General features: G+C 41.5%; 2 protein-coding genes across 2 annotated transcripts; one reads left to right on the top strand and one right to left on the bottom strand.

Annotated features, from left to right (window-relative positions):
* Positions 1 to 901: 901 nt before the first annotated feature.
* Positions 902 to 1846, top strand: OR1R1 (olfactory receptor family 1 subfamily R member 1; the record flags this gene model as incomplete). The annotated part of the gene is made up of 1 exon (XM_080827155.1): positions 902 to 1846. The coding sequence occupies one exon, from the start codon at positions 902 to 904 to the stop codon at positions 1844 to 1846; it is 945 nt and encodes a 314-aa protein (XP_080683281.1).
* Positions 1847 to 6758: 4912 nt separating this feature from the next.
* Positions 6759 to 7715, bottom strand: LOC308357127 (olfactory receptor-like protein DTMT; the record flags this gene model as incomplete). The annotated part of the gene is made up of 1 exon (XM_080826612.1): positions 6759 to 7715. The coding sequence occupies one exon, from the start codon at positions 7713 to 7715 to the stop codon at positions 6759 to 6761; it is 957 nt and encodes a 318-aa protein (XP_080682738.1).
* Positions 7716 to 11423: the final 3708 nt, after the last annotated feature.

Below are 11423 nucleotides of genomic sequence, written 5' to 3'. Positions count from 1 at the left end.
CTTGATTTATTTCACTTAGCATAATCCCTTCCAGTTCCATCCACGTTGATCCAAAGTGTGGGTATTCATCCTTTCTAATGGCTGAGTAATATTCCATTGTGTATATGGACCACATCCTCTTCATCTGTTGAAGGACATTTCTACTCCTTCCACAGTTTGGCTATTGTGGACGTCACTGCTATGAACGTTGGGGTGCAGATGCCCCTTCTTTTTACTACATCTGTATCTTTGGGGTAAATACCTAGTAATGCAATGGCTGGGTGGTAGGGTGGCTCTATTTTTAACGTCTTCAGGAACCTCCATACTGTTTTCCAGAGTGGCTGTTCCTGCTTGCATTCCCACGAACAGTGTAAGAGGGTTCCCCTTTCACCACAACCTCGCCAACACTTGTTTCCTGTCTTGTTAATTTTTGCCATTCTAACTGGTGTAAGGTGGTCTCTCCTTGTGATTTTGATTTGTATTTCCCTGATGGCTAGTGACGTTGAACATTTTTTCATGTGTCTGTTGGCCATTTGTGTATCTTCTTTGGAGAAGTGCCTTAAATTTCTTACCCACTTTGTCTTTACAACACACTTTGGGGGTAGCTAGTAGTATTTTCCTCAAGGAAAGAAAAAGAAACATTCAGAGGGGTCACACCACCTGAGTGGTAGAGACAGGTCTCAAAATCAGATCTGATTTACTCCCAGCTTGAAAGCACCCAAGGCCTTAAGACACCCTTCTGAGATTCCGTTTCTTCATAAAATGGGGGGGGGGGGGACTTTGTGGTTTCCAAGCCTTTTTAGCAAGCAGAGATTTGAAAATAGGACACGAACCCGGACATGCAGAAGCCTAGCTAGAGGTGCCAGAACTTAGGCCTGCTCCTCCTCTGTGCTCTCTGCAGCCCCGCCTATCCCGCCGCTCCATGGCCCTGGCCAACTTCACATCAGCCCCGGAATTCCTCCTCCTGGGCCTAGTGGATGGAACCGACATCCACCCGCTGCTCTTCCTGCTCTTCCTTGGTGTCTTCCTGCTCAATGCGCTGGGCAACCTGACCATGGTGGTGGTGGTGAGATCGGATGGGGCCCTCCGCTCCCCTATGTACTATTTCTTGGGTCACCTAAGCCTTGTGGACGTCTGCTTTACTACTGTCACGGTCCCCAGACTGTTGGCCGGCCTGCTCCACCCGGGCCAGGCCGTGTCCTTCCAGGGATGCTTTGCACAGATGTACTTCTTCGTGGCTCTGGGCATCACCGAGAGCTACCTGCTGGCAGCCATGTCATATGACCGCGCGGTGGCCGTCTGCCGCCCCTTGCACTACCGGGTGGTCATGACGCCCTGGCGCTGCACAGCACTGGTGGCCGCGTCCTGGACAGTGGCCCACCTGCACTCACTGCTTCACACGCTGCTCATCTCTGCTCTCTCCTACCCGTGCCCCGCCCCTGTTCGCCACTTCTTCTGTGACATGACCGTGATGCTGAGCTTGGCGACCTCGGACACGGCGGCCGCGGAAACTGCCATCTTCTCCGAGGGCCTGGCCGTGGTGCTCACCCCGCTGCTCCTCGTGTCGCTCTCCTATGCTCGCATCCTCGTTGCAGTGCTGGGAGTGCGGTCAGCGGGGGGCCGGCGCCGCGCCTTCTCCACCTGTGGGGCCCACCTGGTGGTGGTGTCGCTCTTCTTTGGCTCTGTCCTTTCTGTCTATTTCCGGCCATCGTCTGCCTACTCAGCCCGCTACGACCGCCTGGCCAGCGTGGTCTACGCAGTGCTCACACCAACCTTGAACCCTTTCATCTACAGCCTTCGCAACAAGGAGGTCAAGGGCGCCCTAAAAAGGGGACTCAGGTGGAGGGCTGTGTCCCAAGAGTTGTGAGGGCAGTTCCTGATTAACAGGCATTTCAAGAATAAGAACAATTACAAAAGAACCTCCCCACCCCCTTTTCTAGCTTTGCAAAGCGTTAGCAGTTTTGATCCTGCAGCATCTTATTTATGGTTAAATTAAAAATTAGACCTGAAGCAAAGGTGGCAATATGTTTATTTTACAGGAATGGGTACAGAGCAATAAGCTAAATTCATTTCCTCATTGTCTGAATGTTTAAAAAATAGAGATTACTTTTAAATTTTGGAAAAGCGAAGGGAACAATCAGGGTACTAGGGAATGAGTCTTGTAGCTTCTGGAGAGGAGGAGGGAAGAGTGTGGCTGGCAGCAGCCTAGTGGATGGAGAGGAAACCCAAGAAGCAGTGTAATAAGGTTTTTAAAAGAGTTCCTTTTTGTTGTTGTTGTTTGTTTGTTTTTAGGGGGATAGGGTGCTGCAGTGTAGACCACACCACCTTCAGACTCTTTTTCTGGAAACTTAAGGGAAGATGTAATTTTTATAAATTTTTTTTAATTCTATTCCCTAGATAATATATCCATCATTTTCATGGCAAGAACTCAAAAATAGAAATAAAGATAAAATTCTTCTTAACTATCATTCAATCCGATCTCCACCTTTATCCCAGTTACCAGTTCAATACCTCCTCCACCTTTCTCTCCCTGCTTTTGACACATAAATAGTAGTCTCTCTCTCTACATATTCTGCAATTTCCCTTTTCACGAAATAATAGTCCAGGAGATCTTTTCTTATCCCTACAAATAGAACTTCTTCATTTTTATCTTCAGTTTAAGCAGCCCCTTATTTATAGTTATGCCTTCCCAATGTTTCACTATTACAATAGTGTAATGATATCCTTGTACTAAAAATAATAAAAGATAATCTTTAGTGAGGACTAACGTAAGTACTCTACGCATATGTTTCCTTTAAACCTCACAAGATTCCGGGAGGAATATATTATTATTCTCATTGCACAAGAGAGGAAACAGGCTTAGAGAAACCAATTCTGTTAGACTCAGCAATGTCTTCTTTCTGGTTCTGAGCTCTGACTTGAGCTGCTGCTATATGGTCTCCTCCCTCATTATCCTGAGAGTCCCTGGAGATACACTAACTCTCAATTCCATCTGCACTCCATCAGTGTGTGTAAGAACTTTTCAGATCTTCATGGCCCAACATGGTTGAGAAGATTTGCATTTGTGTGCATGTATTTATTTATTTATTTATATTTATTTTCAGTGTTCCAAAATTCATTGTTTATGCACCACACCCAGTGCTCCATGCAATACATGCCTTCCATAATACCCACCACCAGGCTTACCCAAACCCCTACCTCCCTCCCCTCCAAAACCCTCAATTTGTTTCTCAGAGTCCAGAGTCTCTCATGGTTCATCTCATTTGTGTGCATGCTGAGGTAGAGACAGAATTTTAGGCTCTCTTCTGTAGACTAGCGCTGTCATGATATGGCGGCTCCATGCATTGGTGGGCCCTTCTGCAAAGGGCCTTCTTCAAAAATACCTCCAAACAAGTTGGGAAAGTTAACTATGCCCTTCGATATCCAAAACTATTGAAGGATAAAGAGTAGGGCCTTACACTAACATCTGAACTCTCCTTAGAATAATCATTATTTTATGTCGTTTTCGAAATGGTATTCAAATGCAATTAGAAAAGAAAAATAACAGAACTAAGTATTTGAAAAAATATTCATACTTACCAATACTGATATTAGCTTTGATTGTGTATCTTCAGTGCTTAAATATTTAATTGAAAATCCTTATTAGAAAATAAAAGAGAATTTAATAAGATGGACTACTGTAAAATTGATATACAAAACAATCAGTAACTCCTATGTAAAAAAATTACTTGTCTAAAAACACAATAGTGACCCCTCATTTTTTTTTACAGTTTTTACATTTTTACATTTTTTAAAATGTAAAATACCTAGGAATAAATACCTAGGAATAAATGTAGAAAGTAATATACAGCAATATACCAAATTAAGAAGTCTACAGAATTTAACTGATAAATGAAAACTTGGAGTAAATGGAAAGATATTTGTTATTTATAGTTTTTAAGACAACTGTATAAATAGCCAATTTTAATTCATAAATGAATGTAATAATTCAACATAACTCCAGTTAATTTCCCAATAGGTTTTTTTTTTAATTGGAATTTAACAAAATAAATCTAAAACATATGTGAAAGGAAAAATGTCAGGAAAGTTTTGGAAGAGAAGAATATAGAGAAGGGCTTGTCACGTAAGGTACCTAACATGTACTGTTATAGATAGGATGACGTCAATATAATAAGTCCAGAAATGCATAAAATAATAATAATATAATAAGGAGGTGTACATGAGCCTTAGGACATTATAAAATCAATTTTTCATATCTGTGAAGGTGAAGACAATAAGGAAGGGGGGAAGAGAAAACGGGTAGTTGCCCCTTAAAATTTTGGGTGGATCAAAGTAGAGATATAGAAACTAAAACTGTGCAAGAACTAGAAAAAATAGTGAGATAATAATAATGATGATAATGATAATAATAACATTAATTTGGGGATAGAAAAGCCTTTTCCAAGCATGTCAAAGAAAAAATATACATCAAGAAATAAAAATCAACTTACTTGTCTACTTTGAAGTTTATGATCTTAGTGAGGGAAAAATGCATCACTACCAAGTCAGAAGTTGAACAGACTGAGGGAAATGTGGTTTACAAGATAGGTAAAGTGGCATCACAAGAAAAAAGAAAATTGACTTAAGGCAAAGGACGTGCTCAAATTACATGCTCAAGGAACAGTAGTTAATATAAAAAGACGTTTGACCTTATTGATATGTATAGAAATTCAATTTAAAAATAGTAAAATAGTAAAATCTTGGGGTGCGTGGGTGGCTCAGTAGGTTAAGCAGCTGGCTCTTGATTTTATCTCAGGTCATGATCCCAGGGTCCTGAGATGGAGCCCTGTCTTGGCCTCCTCGCTCAGTGGGGTGTCTGCTGGAAATTCTTTCCCTCTGCCCCTCCCCCTGCTCAATTTTTTTTTTCTTTCTCTCTCTCTCAAATAAATAAATAAATCTTTAAAAAAATAGTAAAATCTCATGTTTTGATATTAGGTTGATAAATAGTTGGAGAACAAAAAATCCAGTGTTGATAACATGTAAAGAAACAGCTATGTTCATTCACTTTTGGAAGGAGTATACGTTAGCAGAATTCCTTGGAGGCAATTTGGAAACTTCTACCCAATTATAACATGTTTTTGATCTAGTAAGCCCATTTCTAAGAATGTGTCCTTAGAATCAAAGCACAAGTCCACAAGAAAACATATGGCCCAGGCAATAAAATTGAAGTATTGTTCAAAATAATAAAGAACTGAAAACAACCCAGATTATTTAAATAAGTTATGGTTAACGCATCCATTCAACAAAACACTATACAGATTCTAAAAGGATTATATGTCTTTATATGAAATAATGAACTCAAAATATATTTTATGTAACAACATGAAAAAATGGAATGCATAATTTAATCTCATTTATTACATGCAAAGTTAGTCTTTGCATAGAAAATATCTATGCATATTGAATATTCCCCAATCTTTAACTGCCTTCATGGGGAGAGCAGGACTTTGGGGAACCCTCACATCCTCACTTTATTATTTCTTTCTTTATCGTTTGGATAATTTTCAATGAGAATGTTTTCTTTTTGAATCAATAAAAATTTTTGAAGAAGAAATAAGGTCACAGTTGAAATTATTAGGAAGACTTCTTTTAAAAGGTGAGATTTTTTAAAGGCACACATTAATTTCAAGACACATATGAAAATGCATTCAAATAAAATCAATTACTATTCTACATTTAGCGAGTACAAGGCACTGAACTCATCAGTGAAGAGATTAGAGAGCACCTGTCTTCAAGACACTTAAACTTCATAAAAAAGAAATAAATGAAGAAAGCATCACAAAATTTTAGCATGATATTTCAGAGGAAAAATCCACCTGAGAGTAATAAATAGATTCTAATCCCTCTGTCACTATTTGTGCTACCTTAGGCTGTATATGGGTTTCCATTTTAGTTTCTATAAATTAACAATTCATAACAGAATCATGGTTCATTGCTTATCATGTGATTTTAATTCAAAAGATAAATGCTCATCCAAGGGGCACCTGGGTGGCTCAGTGGGTTAAAGGCTCTGCCTTCGGCTCAGGTCATGATCCCAGGGTCCTGGGATCGAGCCCCACATCAGGCTCTCTGCTAGGCAGGGAACCTGCTTCCCTTCCTCTCTCTTTGCCTCTCTCTGCCTACTTGTGACCTCTCTCTCTGTCAAATAAATAAATAAAATCTTAAAAAAAATTTTCATCCAAAATATAAATATTATCAAAAGAAGTAATCTGTCATTAACTGACAAGTGATAGACAAATCAAAGGAAAAGGAAATTTTAGAATGTGGTCATTAAAAAGGTGAAATGAAAATTAAGTACAGAATAGGTCAACAAGGGAAGAAATGATGATCCTTGGGAGAGTATAAATTTACAAAAGGATGTACATAATAAATTAGAAGATATTCTTCATGGAATAAACATATTTGTCAGAAGCAAAGCACTGAAGTGGTTGAGAAATTTGGATTTACTTCTTAGAGAATTAGGAACTACTGAACATTTTTCTCTTTGTGCAGTAAACACTAAGGTTAGAGTTGTATTTATTCAAATTTGAATAATAATTTCTAAGTGTCCACTACATGTCAGTCTTGTTGTACATCACCCCCAGAAACTGTGGTAAACCCAAGAGGTACAATGGACCCACCACTAGTGACATGTGGGAAAAACCCCAGAGGTGCTATTAGGGCTGAATTAGTATGGGTACCACTAGACTTTACAGACACTACTCATTGTCAGTATTACATCTACTGTTTGAAAACATACTTTAATCTTTAGAGTCTCTGTCCCAAAAAAGCTGTATTGACCACTTTGAAAAGGCTCTTCCCAAGGCTCCCTTTATGTCCTGATTCCTCAGGCTGTAGATGAAGGGGTTCAGCATGGGGGTGACAACAGTGTACATCACAGCCATGACAGTCTCCTTAACAGTAGAATTATTAGCTGATGGGCACAAATAGAGGCCAATGATTGTCCCATAGAAGAGAGACACCACAGAGAGGTGGGAGCCACAGGTGGAGAAGGTCTTGCGGATGCCCCTGCCAGAAGGGACCTTGAGGATGGAGGACACAATTCGTGCATAGGATGAAGAGATCAACAGAAATGGAACAATAATGATGAGCCCTCCCAAAATAAAGATTACCATTTCATTTATTTGAATGTCAGAGCAGGCCAACTTTAGCAGAGCTGACATGTCACAGAAAAAGTGAGGGATCACATTATCAGCACAGAAAGACAGCCGAGCCATGAGCAGGGTGTGCAATAATGAGATAAAAGTAGTCAGCAGCCAGGACAGCACCACCAGGGAGAGACAGAGCTTGGGGCTCATGATGGTGGTGTAGTGCAGGGGGAAGCAGATGGCCACATAGCGGTCATAGGCCATGGCCACCAAGAGGAAGCTCTCCAGGTCTGCAAAAAGCAGGAAAAAGTACATCTGGGTCAGGCAGCCAGCATAGGGGATGGAGGAGACTTGGCTCTGCATGTTCTGCAGCAATTTGGGCATTGTGACAGATGAGAAGCAGAGGTCAGAGAAGGATAAATTGCTGAGAAACAAATACATGGGCATGTGGAGTTGGGAGTCCAGACGAATGAGGATGATGATGAGAAGATTCCCTAGGACGGTGGTAACATACATGGCCAGGAACAGGGCATAGAACAGGTCTCGCTGATCTGGATCAATGGGCAGGCCCAGGAGAATGAATTCTGAGACAACAGTTTGGTTTCCCATTTTCACATTGCTTTTGTTTTACCTTTTTAAAATTAAGAATAATTTGTATGAAAGTGTGAATGTGTGTGTGTGTGTGTGTGTGTGTGTGTGTATTCTCCCAAGCTGCCTCTCCACCAGCTTTATCTGGAGCAAGGAGTGTGCAAAACCAAGTGGGGCTCTACCGCCTCATAACCATCAGCCCCTGCATCCTTCTCACCAAACTGCACCCAGCACTCCTACTCCAAAGAAAAGCCCCTCTATTTGTTTGCCCACCCAGTTTACACATGCCCTCAACCACCCACCTCAGTGGTGTGGCAAAGGAGGTAATGAGCCAAAACTGATCTGAGCCCATGTTCTGCACCTGCCACAGCATGGGAACCATTGAGAACCATGGGGGGGGGGGTTCCCCAAACTGCAGAATGGCATGAAAGTCTGAGTTGCTACAGATTAGAAGGCACTAGATGTTCTCTCATCGTCAGTAGGCACTAGAACCCAGGCCCCAGAACTTCAGATCCAGTTCCAAACACTTGAATTACCAGAAAAATGGCTCCTCCACTTTAATTTCTTTGTTACCTGGATTAATACTATCCTAACCCACATGAAAATCTTGTCTGTTTTCTCTTTCAAGACTTTAAAAAAAAAAAAAAAAAGACTTGATTGACCCAGGGGAAACTAGTCAGAAAAGCAAGAGTTAGAAGGGAGAAGGAATGAGATGGACAGCAGGGTAAGCAGCTGAGTTTGGGAGGACCCCAGTGTGCATACATAGGATTTAAGTGCTGGGCCCTGGAACCAATCAACCTGGGATCACCTTACTACACCCATACCTGTACCATGACCTGACCAAGAAACTTTTTTTAAAATTTAGTTTATTTTAAAAACATATTTTCTCATATCACATACCCTTCCCAATGTCCCTCACCCAGCTATCCCCTCCCTCTCACCCCTTTCCCCTCCAGCAACCCTCAGTTTATTTCTTGAGATTAAGAGTCTCTTATGGTTTGTCTCCCTCTCTGGTTTTGTTTCATTTTTCCCTCCCTTCCCCTATGATCCTCTGTCTTTTTTCTCAAATTCCTCGTATCAGTGAGATCATATGATAATTGTCTTTCTCTGATTAACTTATTTCGCTCAGCATAATACCCTCTAGTTCCATCCATGTTGTTGCAAATGGCAAGATTTCCATTTTTTGGGTTTTGTGTGTGTGTGTGTGTGTGTGTGTGTGCTGGCCAAGAAACTTAATCTCCGTTAATCAGAGTTCCCCAATCAGCTTAATAGGAACACAACAGTACCTAATTTATTCTGCCAAAGAAAGTTAAGACCAAGTGTGGCATTGGTAAGATTTACTACTGCCATCGTTAAGTTCTGTGATGAGGATGCAGTATTTTCCCAAGTACCCCTACTCTCATCTCTATCCCCCACACTATCCATGAGCAGAACACCTTGGTGCAAGTAAAGTAAGTGGAAAGGGGTATTGTGGGGTGGAAGAAACTACTGGCCCAGAAGGGACAAACATTTGGGACCCAAAGAGTGAGGATTTCCTCTGAAGTTATAAGTTAAATCGATTCCTAGCTAAAGATACTAATACTAGGATAACTCAATGGAGGGTGAGGAAAACTGGCTTCATGGAAAGGAGCTCCCAAAATGGTCTTTTACACTCTGTTTACCTCACCCCCAAGCAAAACATTTAGGAGCCCACAGGAATCAGACTCCATCATTTACTGGCCTGTGACCTTGGCAAATTGTTGAACTCTTCCAACCTTACACTCCATCATTAATGAATCTTACCTACCTTGCAAAATTGCAGGTTTGGAATGATTGGCACTTGCAAAGTATAAAGTACTCCACAAACATACCATTTATTTTTTCCCACTAATAGCTCTGATGATTCCCAGTTATACTCAGAGACAGGAATCACTGTTGAGAGAGGAAAACAATGAGGCTGATGACTTCTAAATTATCCTGCAAGAGTTGCACTGTATAATTATGGAATCTTAATTTAATCTGTTAAAGGATTTTTTTGGAGTAACTACCTCTTCTGAACCCTCTCCCAGCTTACCCAGCTTGTCTTAGTGTGGCTCCAGAGCCTGCCTCCTATTTATTACTTCCCCATCAGCTAGAGGCCCTGCCATTGTCTTCCAACTCCTCTCTTCTATAAAGCTCTGACCCCTGGGATCCCTGGGTCCCAAAGAAACTCATTAACAAACCCAGTCCTTCCATCCACCCTTACTCCTGCACATTTCTGAGTAAGTCATACCCTGAGACAAAATTCTGTGTTTACTCTAAGTCTGATCTCAAGAAAGCTTTCCCAAGCCATTGCAGCCCACACTAATATCTCCCTTCTTTACCTTCTGCCAATATTTGTCTGCTACAACAGTTATCAGAGTCAAATACTGTAGCACTTGGTCACCACTGTTATATGTTGTCCAATGATTTCTTCCACATATACCAAACTTCTCTTCTCAGGTGGGCTTTAAGCCCCATGATAGCAAGCATTGTATCAATTGATTCACCCAGGAAATCCTTAATCTATTAGTTCATTAATGCATTTCTTCTAGAAATATTTACTGGGTACCTACCATGTGCAAGGCACTGAGCTCACAACTGTGGGAAAAACCAAGGTAGACATGGTTCCTGCCCTCAAAGAGCAGCTAGATAGCTGGCAGATGTGGTAACTAAACAAGCTACTGCCAAGCATCACAAATGTTATCATAGGGAAAATACTAGATGTGTTAAGAGTACATATTAAGGACACCTAACCTTATCTGTTAGGTCAGAGAAGAGTTTTTTTTTGATGAAGTTTAAGCAGAATCTGAGAAGTTCTCCAGAAAAAATGAAAGTATCTAGAGAGGAAATAGCATATGGAAAAACTCAGAGGTGAGAGAGCCTGGAGCTTTTTAAAAGCAAAGGAAGTTCAGTGTGGCTGAGGTATAGCGCAGGTGCTAGGAAGAAGGCAGAAGATTAGGGTCATTTGGAAGAAGGGAAGGTGAGTGATACAGTTTGGTGATTCCTCAAAATGTTAAACATAGAACTGCCATGTGATCCAGCAATTCCCCTCCTTGGTATTGTAAGGGCCTATTTAGGCAGAGCGGCCCCACCTCGGTTGAACAGCCATTTTGTTGTTTATGCAGTAAAACTTAAATTGACCCTGCCCCCCCCCCCAGGGGAAATTACTTAAAAGCAAGTCCGGGAAACCAGTCCCAGGTAACAAAGCCCAATACAAGGGCGGGTCAGGTCAGGTGGAGATAACAGCCCAAATGCAGGGATGAGTCAGGTCTGGTGGAGACATCCAATCAGTAAAGCGTGCATACTGTCTCCCTAGCTACCAAGGAGTGTGGGCCCCGCTTTTGGGCACCAATTTTCACCAAGGTGATAGGCTAGTTCAAATGTCTACTATGGGGTGAATTGTAGTTCAATTGGCCACCCGTGTGTGACCTAGCATGACTGTGCAGCTTTCTCTGTGTATTGCAATCTCATTGGCTACCTGTGTGTGGCCAGGCTCAACCACATGGTCTTTGCTCTATAAAAGTTAGTCTGTGAGGCAGGGAGGGGTCAAGCTCTCTCTGCCAGCCGGTCGGTTTGATTCTCGATGCTTGGCATGAAATAAAGCTTTGCTTGACCTTCGCTTTGTATCAGGCTCGCTCCTTTAATCACAGACCCATTATTGGGGGACCCAACATTGGGGACCCAACAGTATATACCTAAAAAACTGAAGTACTAACAAAAACTTGTACA

The sequence above is a fragment of the Martes martes genome (assembly GCF_963455335.1).
Source record: "Martes martes genome assembly, chromosome: 16".
In the NCBI taxonomy this organism is placed as follows: Eukaryota; Metazoa; Chordata; class Mammalia; order Carnivora; family Mustelidae; genus Martes; species Martes martes.
This window is presented reverse-complemented; position numbering and strand designations above follow the sequence as displayed.